At 41.4% G+C, this 18,475-nt stretch overlaps 1 protein-coding gene across 1 annotated transcript in view; it reads left to right on the top strand.

The window, feature by feature from the left end:
* Wdr64 (WD repeat domain 64) overlaps positions 1 to 18,475 on the top strand; it is a 100,181-nt gene continuing 81,706 nt past the window's right edge. Inside the window, exons 1-2 of the mRNA XM_038349514.1 lie at positions 1 to 145; positions 9,476 to 9,606. Of these exons, the coding sequence (XP_038205442.1) occupies positions 1 to 145; positions 9,476 to 9,606 (276 nt within the window). The remainder of the gene's footprint in view (positions 146 to 9,475; positions 9,607 to 18,475) is intronic.

Genomic DNA, 18,475 nt, shown 5'->3' with positions numbered 1-18,475 from the left:
ATGGATACCAGAGATGACAAGGAGTTCAACCTCACACTGCAGATCAACAACTTCAAAGCATCCTTGGTTGAGTTCGATAAACTGGTTGAACAGACAACAGCCCAAAAAAAGGAAGAAAGAGCAGGCTTGTTTATCCCAAAGGAAGGTAAGATGGATGACTACAGGGAGGGTCCAGCTGGAGCTGCTGATTAGAACTGGGAGGTGCTTTAGGTCATCAGAGAAAGACAGTCTAGTTTAAAAGCTAAGACACCGAATCGGGGCAGAGGACCTGAGTTCTTTCTCTGTCTGTCACATACCTAGCTGGACATGAGGAAGCTTTTTCTATCTCTCTGTAATATAGAGAGGTGGACTAAATGACATTATTGGGTTCTTCTGCAGACACTACAGTCAGTCAGTGGCTGACCTGAAACTCTGTATAGCAGTGACCATGTAGGATGCTCTCTGTGTCTGTCTTACCCGGCTTCCTAGCACTGTAATAAAAATTATCAACTCAAGAAGAAAAAGGTATTTTGGAGGTTCCCATACATGGTCTGGTGTCCACTGTTGTGGGGCCTATGGTAAGAGTACATCATGATGGGCCCACATGATGCAAGCTGTTCACCTTGCAGCAGCTGGAAAAGACAGGAAGAGGCCACGGTCCCAATAGCTCCTTCAAAGGCACGTGCCCAATAACCTTAACCCCCTCCCACTGGCCCTGCCTTCCAAAGGTTCCTTCGTGACTCAAAACTGTTAACATAGGCTGACCAAACTTTTAGTGCAAATGAGTCTTTGGGGGATATATGTCTAAACCAAGGTAGCCACCCTCCCACCTCTTTACCTGAGAGCATCGTGAAACCATAAGAACTCTTGCGGGGGAAAAGTTTCCTATCTCCCCGCCTGGGCCACTCTGTAGGCAGGAATGGTTGGGATGTGCTGAATATGGCCGACGGCGTGTCTTCCAGGAGTGCGAGAACAGTGAAGTTGAAAGTGTGCCATAGCCGAGGGGAGCCGTGGAGTGTGTAGTTCAGGAGTGTTAAGACAGAAACGAAGGTACAGCTACATAGCAGTGAAATAAATCCAACAGAGTAAGTCTAGGTGTTGTCATAAAATGAGAAGATTCCATATACCAGCTACAGCCTAGGCAGCTTGTAAGTGCTGGGCTGTCCAGTCCTATGTAAGTGAAACTTTCACCCCAAGTGTTCAGACTCAAACAGGTATTGCTAGACAGTATTTCCTAACCTGCAGGGCAGTTGAATAAGCACGCGTTCATTTGATGTGCATGACAATATGAACAGATAACTCTGCCGCTGAGTCTGCTTTGTTTGGGAAGGCGATGGGAGGCAGAGAGGAGTCGCCTGCCCAAGTCATTTAAATATCTGGAGGGCTCAGATGTTTCGGGATGTTCTCCAGATCTCTGACCTTGGCTGGACCCTCTAAACTGCTCAAGAAAGCTTTCGTTTCCCCCAAGTCAGCTTGTTTTTCCTTCTGCTATAATCGATTCTCCAAATTCTCACTGTGTTTCTGAAGCCTTGATGGGATTTCTGCTCCTCTCAGCCAAGTTTCTGATCACAGGAGAAAGTCAGGTACAAAGCCTGGAATTCGCTCACTTCCCTTTCCTTCTAGCCCATTCTTCCCAAAGCAGCACCCATCCTCCTTCCTCTCCAGCACTATCAATTTGCTGCAACAATCTCAAAAATCTCCCTTTCCACTGACTTTGTCCTTTGATTCTAAAAATAAAGCCTGGCATCGTGTCCTTGGCTGTCTCTTCCCTTAAGCTATCACTCCATGACACTTTGTTTTTCTGCTAAATTTCACCCAGTGTCTTTACCTCTTTTTTCATCTACTCCGATCTTGCTGAAAATATATTCAGTACCTAATATGGCTGCTAAATTCAGTGTTTCTTTTCTTTCTCTTCTTTCTTTAAGACAGGCTTTCGCTGTATAGCCCAGGATAGCCCAGAACTCAGTGTTGGAATTCCAGGCGTGCACCACCGTGTCTGGCTCTGTTTCCTTTTTTTGCAGCAAACGTGACCATCCCACTGCATTGACCCTGGTCTCTGCCTCTGCGTTGAGAAGCACCTTCTCCTCTGTGTCTCCCTGCCAGTCTCTTCTGATTTTGTACATTTCTCATTCTGCTTTTCTCTTTCCTGAATAAGCCTAGCATTCTGGCCCAAGTCTTATGGCACGAATGCTGACTGCCTCGTCTCCTAAGCCTTGTGTCTTAGTATCTTGTGTCATGATAGCTCTCTCAGGTTAGGACACCTACTGTAACTCCTCCTGCAGAAGAGTTATCCCTTCCTGTATTTTTATACAGAGAGCCTTTTCCTTTAAAAATAAAAACAAATGGGCCTGTCATATTCCTGGTTTACTAACCCCTCTGTAAAATCCATACATGTTGACTTGGTGTGCAGAGCCATTAACCCGTCTTGCCTCAACCTACCTTTCCTGTGTCAGCTTCCGGCACCTTCAATCGTGTTGGCTCCTGTTCGGCATTTATGCATATATAGAGTTTTAAAAAATTGTCCATTTATTTACTTTGTGAACTGAAACTGTAGCAAGTGAGAGACATTCTCATCTCTAAACTGAACTTCTCAAAAAAGGCAAATCTGTATTAAAAAAAAAATTCCACAAGGCTGGTTTATGAATTAGAAGTTCATGACCACCCACCTCTGAACTAGCGTCCTTCCATCTATGACACAAAACCTTTGGATCATCTTAGCAGAGTACCGACTGCCACCAAACCCAAAGCTAAGAATGTCCGCAGATAGCATCTAAGCCTTTGATATTCCCACCGTTGTATTTGAAAAAAAAAAGAAAAAGACTTTCTTTTATTCTGTGACTACGAAAGCTACCCACTTCTACATTGGAACACTCTATTCAGGTCAACTTGAATCTGTTCCCAAGCTATGGTCACTCGTACCTGGCTCAAAATAAGCTTTGATTCCCTTTGGTATAGGAGCTGTGATGTACATCAACAGTCATCCAAATGTCTCTTTTGCTGTACTTTCAGTGACTAATATTATATGTGCCATCCTCCCAATTTTAACAGCTCTCCAGTCCCTCTTGCCTTCAATTTTTCAAGAAAATGGAATGCTAGCTCTTTTGCAAACACTCCCAGACTTCCCCCACGCAAAGCCATCTCAGCATTCTGACTGCGTTTATTGCTGTCTCCGGGAATCTGCCTGCTTTATTTAGCCTGCTGACATTGATATGTACTCACTCCTTGACCATTGGCCTGTAAGTGTTTGGAAGGTTTTGCAAAGGTAAGGCCAGCCCAGAGCCTGGTGTCAGGAGGTGCCCCTTAAACACGCGTGCCCCTAAACAAACATGTTAGCCTTGCTTTCATCCAAAAGCTTGCGACCCCAGATCTGTAGTGCAAAGTTTCTTCCTGTGGAGTTCTTACGATTAGATAGAAACTAATCTCCTAGAAAAAAGGTCTTCTGTGTCTGAGGGACAAGGTCTAAGGGTTGAAGAGATCGAAAAGGTGGAACTCTATCTTGCACCAAGCTGCTAATACTATCCAAATAGGTTTGTATTTATTAATAGACACTGGAAGATGAGGGTTAATTCTTTACAGTGGGCAAGGAGCTAAGAAGGTTTCAATGAAGAGGTGTCTGCCTCCAAAGGAAGCTAAGTAGACTATGGAGATTTGCCCTGGTTACATTACTTTTAGATCTCTCCAATGACCTAATAGAGCTCAGATCACCCATGACCAAGCCCCGCCTCTGTGCCCACCCCCCCCCCATTCAAGTGCATTTAACATGGAACATGTATTTATAATGTGCTTACAGGAAATGACCAGTTCAGGCTAGGTATCCACTTATTACTGGGAATCTTAACTGGGATCATCCTTGTAGATTCCTGGGAGATTCCCTTGTGCCAGGTTTTTACCTGACTTCTAAATGCCTCCACTTTCCAGTAGTTTCTTTTAGTGGTCTCCCCATCTTTTCCCCCAGCCTGATCGCTCATGTTCCCATTCCCACCCGCTCTCAGTCCACTCACAAAATTTCTTCTGTTTCCCCTTTCCAGGAAGATCTGGGCATCTCCCCATCAACCTTCCTTGTTACCTATTCTCTCTGGGTCTGTGGATCATAGCATAGTTACCTTTTATTTTACAGCTAATATCTACTTATGAGTGAATGCATACCATGTTTGTCTTTCTCGGTCTGGGTTACCTCACTTAGGATGCTTTTTTTTTTTTTTTTCTAGTTTCATCCATTTGCCTTCAAATTTCCTGGTGTCCTTGTTTTTAACAGCTGAGTAATACTCCATTGTGTAACTGTACCACATTAATTTTACCCATTCTTTGGTTGAGGGACATCTAGGCTATTTTCAGGTTCTGGCTATTACAGATAAAGCTGCTCTGAACATAGTTGAGCAAGTGTCCTTGTTTATGATTGAGCATCCTTTGGGAGGTTTAGCTGGGTCTTGTGGTAGGTTGATTCCCAGTTTTCTGAAAAACTGCCACACTGACTTCCAAGTGGCTGTACAAGTTTTCTTTCCTACCAGCAATGAAAGAGTGTTCCCCTTGCCCTACATCCTCTCCAGCTGTTTCTTGTACTTTTGATTTTAGCCATCTTGAGAGGTGGAAGATGAAACCTCAGGATCATTTTGACTTGCATTTTCCTGGTGCTGAACATCCCCTTCAGTGTTTCTTGGCCATTTGAGAGTCTTCTATTGCCTAGCCCAGCTGTCATCAGAGAGCTTTCATCCAGCAGCTGATGGAAACAGATGCAGACCCACAGCCAGACATTAGGCAGAGTTTAGGGAATCTTCCAGAAGAGGGAGAAAAAAGATCATAGGAGCCAGAGGGATCAAAGACACCACAAGAAATCTCAGGGAAAGACCAGCCTGGTCTATAAGAGCTAGCTCCAGGACAGGCTCTAAAGCTGCAGAGAAACCCTGTCTCAAAAAACCAAAAAAGAAAGAAAGAAAGAAAGAAATCTCAGGGAACTAACCAACTAACCTGGTCAGATTCATAGGGGATCACAGAGAACTGAATCAACCACCAGGGAGCTTGCCTGGGACTGACCTAGACACTCTGCATGTGTGTTACTGTTGTGCAGCTTGGTCCTCTTGTGGGACTCCTAACAGCAGGAACAGGGACTGTCTCTGACTCTTTCACTTGTGACTCTTTTACTCTTTTACTGGCTTGTGGGACCCTACTCCTCACACTAAGTCACCTTGCCTAGCCTAAATACAGCTTGATATGCCATGTTTTGTTGATACTCATAGGAGACCTGCCCTTTTCTAAACAAAAATGGAGGAAGAGTAGATTGTGGGGTGGAAACAAAGAGGGGGTAGGGGAAGGGCCTTGGAAAAAAGGAGGGAGGCCAAATTCTGGCTGGGATGTAAAATATATAAATAATTTCTTAAAACTGATAAAAATAACTCCTTAAACCTTTGGATGTTTTTATTTTCTGCAGGACTAATGCTTTCTTCCTAGTTGTTCCAAACTGGGTAGATGAATCAACATTTGCTGAGTTTTGAACCCAGGAACAGAATGTCACTTTTACATCAAGGCTTCTCAACCATGATGTTACTGACTACCGGACTAAATAATTCTTGTGTACTAGGGCCATGGGGAAGCCCTGCCTTTTGTGATGTGTTTGTTAGCATCCTTGGCCTCCACCCACGAGTTGCTGGTCGCACACTCATCCTTGGCTGTGACAGCAATGTTTTGGACATTGCCAACTGGACCTGTGTGTTTGTGTGTGTGTTGAATGTGTTGGTCACCCCCAAGGTAGTTGTTTCACTATTCAGGTACCATCAAGGCTATCTTGCTGGTCCAGTCACCGTGGTGGTGCACAGGCTCTACAGCTGAGTTGAACTACTGGCTGCTCATCTCTCTTGACAGCTAAGGTACCATCTTCTGCTACTGTGAGAGCCAGAGAAGGCTTCCGTGTCAGTTTCAGCTCAGTTCTCCCAAGTCCTGTGCCCAAAGTGTGCGGCGTCTTCAGCAGGAGTTTTTTATTTTTAATGTTTTGGGAGACACGAGTATTCTTCAGACAAATAGCACTGGAGGTTTCCCATACCAGGCACCAGGGTTTTGATAAACAGCGCATGGCTGATGAGGGTATTTAAATGAGTATTATCCCTCTTTTAAATACATAAAAAGTTCACAAACACATATGCACACATATGATTAAATAAGTTTATAAGATAGTGTTGTCTGGTAGATTTTTCAAACATCTTTAGTGTTATTTTCTCTCCTTCTCTATTCCCCTGCCCCTCCCAATTTTAAAGCTGCCTTTCATTTTTCCTACTATCCCATTTCTAGAGCTGCTTCTCCCCCATCTACAGAGGTTCCTTCCTACTTTCCTGGCTTCTTTGGATACTTCGAGTTGTATGCTTAAATTTGGAACTGGAATCCACACATCAGAGAGAACATGAAGCATTTGTGTTCCTGGACTGGGTCATGTCATCCAGGATATTTTCCAGCTGCATCCATTTACCTACAAATCTCATTATTTCTCTGTCCTTTACAGCTGAATAGAGTTCCATTGCGTACACACATGCACACATGTGTACCACACCTACTTTATCTGCTGGTCAGCTGAAAGACATTTTGGTTGTATTCCCAAGCTATGGGTAATAGAGAGACAGCCAACATGGCAGAGCAAGCAACTCTGGAGGACATGTTGAGTCCTTTGTGTATATGCCACGTAGTGGTATAGCTGGGTCTTAGAGTGGATTTCTCTTATTTATTCATTTGGACTTCCCCACATGGATTTCCATAGTGGCTTCACTGGTTTGCAGTCCCATCAACAGTGAATGAGCTTCCCCTTGGCCCTGATCTTCACCAGCCTTTGTTGTTAGTTGTTTTCTTGATCTTAGCTGTTCTGACTGCAGTGAGCTGAAGTGTCAAAGCAGTTTTACATTTTCATTTCTGTGATTGCTATGGATGTTGAACACTTTAAAAAATATTTCTTAGTAGTTTTTATTTCCTCTTTTGAGCATTGTCTATGCAGATCTATAAGGCCATCTGTTTACTTGATTCTTTGTATAGTTTGGATATTAATTCTCTGTCAGATGCATAGCTGACAAAATTCTGTCCCGTTCTGTAGACTTCTTCTTCACTCCGCTGTTCCCTGTGCAGTACAGATGAGTTCTGATTTTATGAAAGTTCCGTTTGTTGTTGTTGGCCTTTATTCCAGAGCAAATGGAGTTTTAGCCGTAAAACCCCGTCTTGCACCTGAACCCCCTGGGGTAGTGCCAATGTTTTCTTCTCGCGGTTTTAGTGTTTCTGGCTTCATGTCTAGGTATTTGATCCATCTGAAGTTAGTTCTGTGAAAGGTGATGCATGTGGGTCTACCCGCATTCTTCTACTTGAGGACATTTACTTTCCCCAGCCCAGCTCTATGAAGATGCTTCTCCCAATATTTATTTTTGACATTTTTGTAAAGTATCAGAGAGTTGCAATTACATGTACTCATGCTTTGATCTTTTATTTTCTTCCATTAATCTTCATACCTATATTGATGCCAGTACTATGCTCTTTGTGTTACCATAGCCCTGTAATATAGCTTGATCTCTGGTATGAAAATTCATGCTGTACAGTTCAGAATTGCTTTGTCTGTCCAGGTCTTTGGCACCTCCATGTGAATTTAAGGATTCTAGTTCGGTGTGGAATGCTGTTGTGACTTTTATTGGGATTGTATTGGATCTGTACACTGATTTTGGTAGGATGATCATTAAGTCTATCAAACAAACCATGAGCGTGGGAGTGCTTTTCAACTTCTGGTGTCTTCTTTAGTCTCTTTCTTTGGAGGCTGAAAACCTAATAGGTTCACTCCTAGATAGTTCTTGAGGCTTTTGCAGCTGGGAGCGTTTCTGTGATCTCTTTCTGAGCATGTTCACTATTGGCTTATAGGAAGGTTATTTACTAATTTTTTTAAGTTGATTTTGTATCCTGCCACTTTAAAAAACGCTTTCTAGTGAAAGCTTTGGGATCCTTTATGTATAATATCATGTCACTTGCAAATAAGCACAATTTAACCACCTGTTTTCCTATTTATAGCCCCCTAATTTCTCTCTCTTGCCTTTATTTCTCGAGCTAGTGCTCACTATAATAAAAAAAAGAGTGGGGACAGTGGACAGCCCTCTCTCATTCCTAATTTTAGTGGGATTGATTCAAATTTTTCTCCAATTAGGACAATGTTGGCTATGGGTTTGTCACATACAGCATTTTATGTTGAAGTATGCTCCCTCCAGGGCTGTTACTTTGAAGGCATGGTGGTTTTTCAAAGGCCTTTTAAGCATCTATTGAGAGGATCACGTCACTTTTGTCGTGAAGTGCATTTATTTGATTTACTGCATCTATTATTTTACATATGCCGAACCATCCCTGTATCTCTAGGGTAATCTCTCATATTAAGGGGAATAAGAAATTGTTTACTCTAAAGTCAGATGACCTGTGGAGAAAAAGTTGGGTTATTCCAAACACCATGTTTCCACCCAAGAGTTTCATGAAGGTTTATAGTTAAGGAGCAAGAGCATCATAAGCAAACCTATCTTTCAGATAGACCAGTGCGAACATCAGGTAGGTGGTTAAAGCAAGGTGGTCAGCCTCCGCTGTGGCCTTCAGATGTTCTTAACTTTGACACCAGTAAAGGTTCTGTTCATTTCTGTTCATACTTTGCAAAGGGATTTACTAATAAGAACAAAGCGATTACAAGCAGACCTGGGCCATAAATGGCTATTTAGAGGGCTAAAGCCCAAGTTAATTTGTCTTTGGGCTTGCAGCATTCCAACTCTCTACAATAACTGAAGTTCTAATGAGTCTTCTAGAGTGTTCAAAGCAGGTCTCTCTTTTTTGTTGTTCTGGAAATGTCACTAAACATTGCCTATATAATTTTCCATTTTATATCCAATGTCTAGCTAAGTGCTGATACATAATTAAACTAGAATATTACTCAATATATAGTATATTTTTGTTACTTAAATAAGTAATAGGATTTTGTCTATACAGTCTGAGGAAACCTTTTGTTTAACTTTTCCTTGATTTAAGATTTAGTAATCCCACTCAAATGCATAAATAAGCTGGGCAAAATTCAAGATTCAAGAAATGGTGTGTGTATGTGTGTGTGCATGCACATACATGTGTGTATCTGTCTGATTGTGTGTATTCACATAGTGTCAGATAACCAATAATTGCTCTGTGTACAAATCTAAGGTAAATTCTAAAACAATTCCAACTGGTAAATGTGCTCACAGCAGGAAAAAGAGATTTTCCTATCTTGGTATTCATGCACAGGATTTCTAAAATAGCTGAAACGGAACAGAATCCTGAACGCCAAAATAAAAAAAAAAAGATCTATTTTGACTCAATAATGTTCTAGCCAGGGTCTAGTTATTTCCCCAAAGACAAGCTCTTTAAGGTAGCCGTACAGTTGGCTTTTAAGCTGAGATGAGAGTCCAGGGTGGAAGTGTGCATGAACTGTGACAGTCTGACCTCGGAATGTGACGAAAATGTCCCTCTGCCTTCCCCACTGCAGAAGCAATCGACTACGACAAGTTTTACGCCGCAGTGCAGCAGATCTTCGGCCCTGAAGTGAAGAATCAAGATGTGAAATGTTTTTACAGGAAAATCTGCAACAACCCTGATGCGTCTTTTGACTGGTGTGAGGTACTTGCTCATCATTCGAAACCCAGGTCTATTTTACTTTGTTCAGAACAAGCGATTAAAACGATGTTACTCCCACCAAAAGCTAAGTATACAGCGTATACACAGAATATTACTGTATCTACAGCCATTATAAGACTTAGCTATGGGCTGCAGAGATGGTTCAGCCATTAAAGGCTAGGCTCACAACCAAAAATACAAGACTTAGTTAGCTATAGCCCACATGAAAGTGGGGGAAAACAGGCAGCTATGTAACCATAGTATTCGTGGCTGCTTTTTCCTCTCTTTTTTAGACAGGGTCTCACTATGTAGCTCCAGCTGACCTAGTGGTCACTATATAGACTAGGGTGGCCCTGAACTCATAGTTTCCTGCCTCTGCCTCCAAAGTGCTGAGATTAAAGGCTTGCACTACCATGCTTGGTCTCAGCGAGTAGCTTTTGCAACTTTTACATGAATCTAGATGTTTGCACTGTCAGTGCCATTTGACATCAATCAAGACTTTAAGTACTTTTGCTGCACTTGACAATGAAACAGTTCTCCTCAGCAAGGTCAGTCGTAAGCGTGCATTTTCAGCGTGTGCAAGTCATCGACATAAGGGATGAGGTTCGTTTAGTTGGTCTCTTCTGTCAGTTCTTGAAATGTTTTCCAATTGGCAGAAGAGTGACGCGAAAATGACAAACATGCGAGGAACCCAAACTTCTGGCTCACTCTCAGAAATGAGTAGAAATCATAGATGAGAGAAAATACGATGGTTTCGAGTATCTGACTGTCACACATTACCAATATTGCCAGGTGTTGGCATCCAAACCTGGCTTCTAGCAGCCCTGAGAAGCTATGGTCGGCAGCCCATCCCCAACATATCAATTAAAGAGACAACTGAGCATGAAAAACAAAGAAAGGAGGTTTATTCACAATTGCCAATTTGAAAAAAGGAATAAAGGGGTCCAGTGATCCCCCAAGTCTGAGTTTGGGGATACTGATATGAAGTTTAAGTCTATATGGAAGGTAAGTGGGACTTATAATGAGCCAGTTCTGGTCAAGGTATGGTTCAACCCATCATAGACTGGTCATTGTCTAAGGCCCAGTCTGTCCTGTGGTGGTCCAACAATTGTTACAGTTGTGACATCTCCTCCTGGGAGACAAGTATCTCTGGATGGCACCAGGGATCCAGCTTTTCCCATTCCCCAGAATAGGATTCTTGGGAAATTTCTTCCTTCACGCCCAATTGTTTCAATAGTCTGATAGCTGAAGGGTGGAGCCCAGTGTCTCTGTAGACTATCTCCTCTCCTGCCCAGGCAGTTGCAGCAATCAGACAGACATGTGTAGATGGAATGTTGATGCATGCCAGACTTATGGAAGGTCCATCTTATGTTTAACTACATATAGACCACCACAAAATTGACTATATGTTTTGTTTTAAAAAAAGATTAATAACCCAGTGAAATAAAAATTTGAAACTCATAATACAAGACAGCCCAAATCCCAAAACCAGTCAAAGCAAAAATTACTAATTACCTTTGAAAAAAACTTAAAAACAAAAAGCTGCTATAACCTTAAGAGAATATTATTCCTATGAATATCTTATTTACTATTATGCTAAAAAATTGAACAGCTATCCAGATCATTTTATGAAGCTAAAATAACAGAGTTGAACAAAGAAAACAAGAGGCAAATATTATTTATGAACAGAAATGCTAAAGTTTTAAATAACATTTAAAAGTAATTTCCAGGAGTACACTAAAAAAAAAAAATTCTGAGTAGGAAAATGGGGATGGTTCAGTATTAGAAAAACCGCAGATTTCTTTTAATGATTTAAGGGGAAAATCAATGCTATAATTTTAGCAGAGGGCAGCAAACTAAAACCCAAGGCCACAGCTGGACACATGCAGATTTTATAACCAGCTCATTGGGCACAGCAAGGTCCAATCATCTGCTCACACTCTACAGGTGTTGTGAGACACAGTAGCAGGGATGAACAGCCTTGACAGCCAGCCAGTGGCCTGTGACCCTCACTGCTTACTACCTGGCTCTTTTTCAGAAGATTACTGCCTCCCGGTCTTTAAGATTAAATAAAATAAAAATAAGGAAGACAACTGATAAAAATCCAGCAACTGCCCCTACTTTTAAAAGAATTACGAAAAATTAAAAATTAAAGGGAATTAACTGATAAAGGTGCCTGTTTTTTGGTTTTCTTTCTTTTTTCCCCCTTTTGTGTCTAGAACAAATCACTACACATTTAGTAATTTAAGAAAGCATGCATGTTTCATAGTTTCCATTGACAAGGAGTCTGGGAAATGGTCCTGGGAAATTCTCATTCAAAGTCTCATAAAGCTGCAGTCAGCAGTTAGCTAGGCTGTGGTCTCATTGGAGACCCTCTGAGAAAGAATGTGTCTAAGTTCCAAGTTGTTGACAGGGTTTACACCCTTTCTGCCTAAAAAAACAATACCCCAACACTCCAGTAACTGCGTTTCAGTGTATCTTCCTTTTTACTCATTCTTGTAAATACTCCTGGCTTTCTAAGCAGGGGTTGAACCTGGGCTCAGATACTCAACCCTCCATTGAAAGCTTAGGCAAAACCAGACAGCTACATTAAGACATTAAAAACGCTAATGAGAAAGTTTGTATCTATCCTTAATAACTGTGTAACAAATCTCATAAAAGCTTTGACAATAAAATTCACAAAAGACCTTGTGCAAATTGGGAACCTTTCCCACAGACTGCTCATGAATACCTACAAAGCTTGACTAGCTACATACTAAAGCAAAGATTCTACCACTCAGTAAATTCCCAAAGTATGTTCAATTTTCATTTTCTTTTTTAAGAACTGAAACGTGATTTTAACTTAGTTCTTTGCTCAACTTTGATATCAAAAGGTCTCTTGTTCTTTCTGTTGTTTGCAGATAAAAACCTGTCCTTGATGGTCAGGATCAATTTGTTCTTTTTCTATGTTGACATTTGCTTATGCTGTCCAATAGAAATATAAGAGGTGACGGGATAGCTCAGTGAGTTAAGAGCCCACTGGGCAAGCACTAGGACCGAGTTTCTGTCTCCAGAACATAGCTGAACATCATGCTTCCAACTGAGTCAGTTCAGATGCGTCCAACCTTTTGACATTTAGAGACAACGCTGTCATCCACAAATCTTACCATACAATGGAGTTATAAAAATGACAAAAAGTCTTATGTTAGAAGTGAGTTTACAATTTGGGGTAGGGCTGCATTCGTAGCTATCCCTGGCTGCATACAGCCACATGCAGAGGTTGATATGCCTAGGGAATGTATGAGAATACGTTATCTAGCAGAAAATAGAAGTGGGAAGGAATACAAGCATATCCTAAGACTTAAATATCAAAGGTAAAGAATTTTGATTGTCAAGTTTCCCTCTCCACTCCTTCTCCTCTCTCTCCTCCCTTCTACAACTCGCTTTTTTTCTGGGATGACATAGCAGGGGCCCAAAGCTGACATTTTCATCCTGTGCTTGGGGCCAAGTTTCCAAGATGTCTTGAAATTCTAGGTATAGTCTTTTGGTAAAGATTTCCAGCTTGGTTAACTGAATTTTGTGCAGTGATGCCTGTGTTTTTCTAGCCCACTATGCATTATTGTTGCCGTTGCTAAAATTAGAGTGAACTGGACTCAGGGTGCATTGAATGAAACTTCAAAGCACCTTTTCTATATTACCAAGGATAGGAGACCCAGTCCACTGGGTGCAGGTAGGCCGAGGTGTGCATATAATATCTGCCTGGATGGTTCAGACGCAACCATGCACCTACATCAGGACATCCGGAAGAAGAATGGGAAACACTGGGCTCATCCTCAGTGCATGCACTCTATACTAGAACTGCACAAAAGCTCTGATAGGTAAGATAGCATCCGGGGAGTGAATCCTTAGATGCTCTAGACCTTTGCCACACGGGGCTGTCAAACATTGGAAGCGTGATTTGTCTGAGTCGAGCTGTATTGTAAGTATAAAATACATATGGATTTCAAAAGCATTGTATGAAAAATGCAAAGCATTTTGCAATGACTTTTAACAGTAATTATATGTTGAAGTTAGGTTTTCAACATGCTGAGTTAAATAAAATACACTAATAAAGTTGATTTATTTTTGTTCTATGTTTTATGTAGATACTATAAGATTTAACATTATATATGGTTTATATTATATTTCTATTGTACATCACAGAAAATGTCAAAATAAGAACAGAATGAACGATTCCTGGCTATCAAAGTGAGGTTTTTAATTTGTATTTTGGGGTAGTGCCTTTTTATATATTATAATATTTTTATTAATTCTTTGAAAATTGTATGCAATGTAGTTTGACCATATTTACCCTTCCCCCAGTTCCCCTCAGATCCACTCTCACCTCCCTAGGTCTCTGGAACTATGTACCTAAAGACTATCATCAGATTTATTCAATTTCAAGGGCATCCTTTTTTTATATATTAGCACTAAGCATTTGTTTTACATTTTTATGGCCTAAACTGCTGTCTTAGTAATGCAAGCTTCCAATCACATACTGTGAAGGGACCCAGGACTGTGATGTTCCGTATGTGCCGAATGATGAGACGGTGCTCTGTGGCAGAGGTGTGTGCCTGGGGCCCCAGAGAAACTGGAAATCTTTGAATATAATGGAGCAGGATTGTAAAGTAAATCTGCATTTTTTTTCGGTTGTAGAGAGGAGGAATTTGAGTCTCATTCTCTGGCATCTGCTCCTTCTAGTCTTACATAATCCTCTTACATCCATAAAATCTTTCCTTTTGATTGTAGAAAACCACGTCATTGCTATAGTGTGGCCGAGAACAGAGAAACCCAGAATGGTGACTGACTTCTCGAAAGCCACATAGAAATTGCCCTCCATCTACCAATTTCAGATGCCATTATCCTTTCCCATCTTTCGGGCTCCTACGAACCTCGTAGCTTTGCTAGAACAGCTCGTGAGCAGCCTCTAATGCACTTTGTGCATGCGGAAGATGGCCGAGGCTCAATGAATCTGCGCAGCCTGCTCCGCCTTCATTGCGCTACCATTTTCTCACCAACCATATGAGTCACTGCCCCTCAAGGGGCGTTGCTATTTCGAGTCCTGCAACCTAATCTTTCTGGGCTTCAGCTCTGTCATCTGTAAAATGGAAAGTCAATATTAACTGATGAAGACTCACTTCATTTCAATATTGATTGCCTGGTTTTTATAAAGTGTCTTATGAGTTAATAGTCATTGATCAGGCCATTCTTCAAAAATCAGGCAAAAGTGCACAAATCTGATTCCAAAATATAAATCTTAGCATCATAGCAATGCCACAAAAAATTGCGATGTCCTTTTCTGAGGTTTCGATGCAAGTGTACTTGGAGAATCTTACGTTATTAGATGAGTAGAATCTTAGAACTAATGAAAACACAATCTATGTCTGACCCTGCAATATTTAACGAGAAAAACTAGGTGTAAAGAAATCTGAATGCCGTGATTGCCTTACACTTACAAAGCCAATCGGTGAAAAGGCTGTGTTGCTAGCAGGCAGCTTTTGTAGTTTATATATGAAATGCCTTCCAGAGGCTTGGGTGTTTGAACACTTGATCCCCACATGGTGGGACTGTTTGGATGTTTGTGGACTTCTGGGAGGAAGGGAGTCCCTGAAGGGGTGGGGAGTCTTGTGGTATTTTAGCCTAGCCCAGCTTCTTGTTTAGTTGCTGCTCTTCTAAGTTTGGAAGCAAGGTGACCAGCTGGCTTCCTGCTCTTACCGCCACGCCAACCCTGCTTGCTGGCAGGTCTTCCTCACCATTATAAACTCCACACTGCTGGAGACGCTAGACAGAACAAGCCCCTTCTCTCTTCCATTGCTTTGTCAGAATGTTTTATCACAGCAACAGGAAGGAAACCAAGCGAGGAGCATATAATGAGATTTTTAGGGGCACACTGTGTACTAATTCAGACCTGAGTCACAATACACACACCACATGGGATGCCAATCATGCCCTCCAAGGTAAATTTAAAGAGAATTTTTATAAAGTTAAGATTATATTTTCTAACTTCAAAATGTTAAAAGAATGTTCTAGAGTAGATTAAAATAAGCTGCACACAAGTTTTTATTTGATCTACCTGCTTTTCATTTTCCCTATATGTTCTACACTGAACATATGTTCCTTAAGTAATCAAAATTTCTTTTGGAATTGCTGAAAGATGGGGAATCTCTGGAAGTTGCACTGTTAAAAAAATATTAATGCTGTTTGTGATAATATATTTGGTAGGCATAAAGTACTCAGGCCGGCAATACGCTCAAATTGTGTTACAATTTCTAGCCAGAGATTTGCAATTTTTAAGAAGGAAACTAGCAATCCTTGAGGCTACTGTTTATCATAAGAGGACAAGAGATGTTTCTCTTTGATCATAAGATTTTCTCCTTGAAACATAACCTTTCAAAATGAGATTTGCCACCTCTTCTGTAGTTTACCTGTTTTATCTAAAAATTTTCCTGAATAATTTTCAATGATTTGATGCACTTGGTTTCCTTGAGAAGTTGTTAAACAATGTGATAAAGTGTTTTTTATAAGTGAAAGTAGCAAAATCAATCGCCTGTTTTAAAATTTCATTAGCACATATTAGTAACACAGGATGGTGGGTTTCATTATGACACTGCACACATTTGTATTTGGGTCATATTCACCCTCCCTTTACTGTGTCTTGTCTCCTCCCACTTTCCCTAAGCCCCGCCCTCTTTTCAACTGGTCACGTTTCAATTTTCATATCTTGTCAAAATCGGTAATTATGGAGGAGTCGATGTAGCGTGAACATCCACATGGCACTAAAGGATACGCGTGATAAAATGCATGGCTGGACACTCAGACAACAACGGTATTTAGTGGATGATTTTTTAGCTGGCAAGGACATAAAGGAACCTAAGTTCTATTTCCTATACTGTTCCTGGAAACCTAGCATCCCATTTCTCACACGTTGACATCAACTGAGTTCCTGTCTGGCACTTGGTATAATCAAATATAATAATAACAGATGGGCAAACCTCAGATACAGAGAACGAACAGTGGCTTGAGATCATGTGACTAGCCGAGAGTAGAATGAAAACTGAAACTGATTTCCAAGTCCTGAAGTGTGTGATTCTGCCTTGCGGGGGTGCCTTGCTCCCTCCCACTCTTCCTCACGCATCTCTTCTCACTTACCACACACCCTGTCGCCACATCCACAATGATTCTGCAGAAACAAAGGGTCAGGGAGAATGGCTGTGTGTAAACTATTGGAGGTTACTGTACACATAGGACCTGGTTTAAAATAAGTAGTGTTGTGTGAAATCCCCCTATCCCAAGAAACACTGGAGCTGTTTTAACAGGGAACTGAGGAGTCATGGTCCCGAAGGTCGTTTCACTTTGTGACCTGAACATGATCATTGCACACCACCATCTAGGGTTTCATGGGCTACCAAAAATGTATTAATTGTGCTGAAGAGTGCTCATACGATGAGAGCATATTAAAGTGCCCTCCTTCCCAAGAGTCCTGGTCCCCACTTGGACAGTCAGTTGCCATTCTAGGTGACTGTGAAGGGAATTTGCTGATGAGATTAAGGTGCCTAATTTGGGGAGATTATCCTAGATTATCTAAGTGCTTCAAAGTCCTTCAAAATAAGATAGGGAGGGGAAGGATCCAAAACATGGAGGAGACTTGGAACTCTTCTGCTGTTGCTAAGAAGGAGGGACTTGGGTCCAGGACTGAATAGAAGCCCCTGAAATCTAGGCAGTGTCAGCTGACAGCCAACAGACAGATCAACCTCATGCCAACAACCTGAACAATTGACAGCCGATTCTTCCCAAAGACTCCAGTGAGTGCAAACATCTACTGTCTCTTTGATGGAGCCTGCAGAAACCCATTTCAGACTCAAATCTATGGAACTATGGCTTAATAAAGAGACTTTCCATAAAGTCAGATTTGTGACCATTTGTTTCGGTAGCATTAGAAAAAAAGTAAAACAGGAGGAAGGTGGTTGGGCTGGGGAGATGGCTCAATGGGAAAAGTGCTTTCTGCACAAGCATGAAAGCTTGACCTCAGCGTCTCCAGCATGCACACAAAGTCAGCACAGCGGCACAGGCACAGTGTGCTGTAACCCCAGTGCTGACCAGGCAGAAGCAGGTGGATCCCCAGAGCTCTCCGGCCCCAGGAAGAGACCCTGTCTCAGAAAATATAGTGATAGAGGAAGACATAATGACATGCACAGGACATTCAAAATTCCCTGTTTCTTTTAAAACTCTTATTAATAGGTTAAAAAACATTCATTTCTGCTCATTAATAAACTAGTAGGTATTATTTTGTTGCTGGTGGTTTTGAGACAGATTTTTCCTGTGTTGTCTAGGCGAGGCTGGCTTCATCCTGGTCTCAAACACCTTACCTCAACCTCTTAATACCCAAAGTTACAGGTTTGTATCACTGTGCCTGGCTCACAGCTGCTGATGTTTTCCAAATGCCTCTGATTTTAAAACTTTCACAATTTGATAATTTGTTCAAAAAGATCAATTTTTATACTGAGAATATCTTCTTATAGCAAGGTAGCTAATTTTCGCTCAACACCTGAAAAGTGGGCAGCTAATCAAAGAAAAAAAAAACCTGAAATCTTTTATATTCTGAAGCTTCCCTCTGCCAGGATGAAGAACCTGACCCAATAAGATCGATAGATGATGGTTAGGAACAGTCATTCATGGTGAATGTGCATAGTTGAGGCCCTGTCCCCATGAAGGTTGACTTCATTTTCTAACAAGGTCAAGATGGTAATTGATCATTCGTTCTGACCAGGGCGCCAATTTGGTGCGTGGTTGGTTGCTCCACAGAAAAGATGACAGTGCCTCTCTGGAAATCACTCCTCTTCAGTGAAAAGTGTGT

Source organism: Arvicola amphibius, chromosome 12, assembly GCF_903992535.2.
Source record: "Arvicola amphibius chromosome 12, mArvAmp1.2, whole genome shotgun sequence".
NCBI lineage: Eukaryota > Metazoa > Chordata > Mammalia > Rodentia > Cricetidae > Arvicola > Arvicola amphibius.
This window is presented reverse-complemented; position numbering and strand designations above follow the sequence as displayed.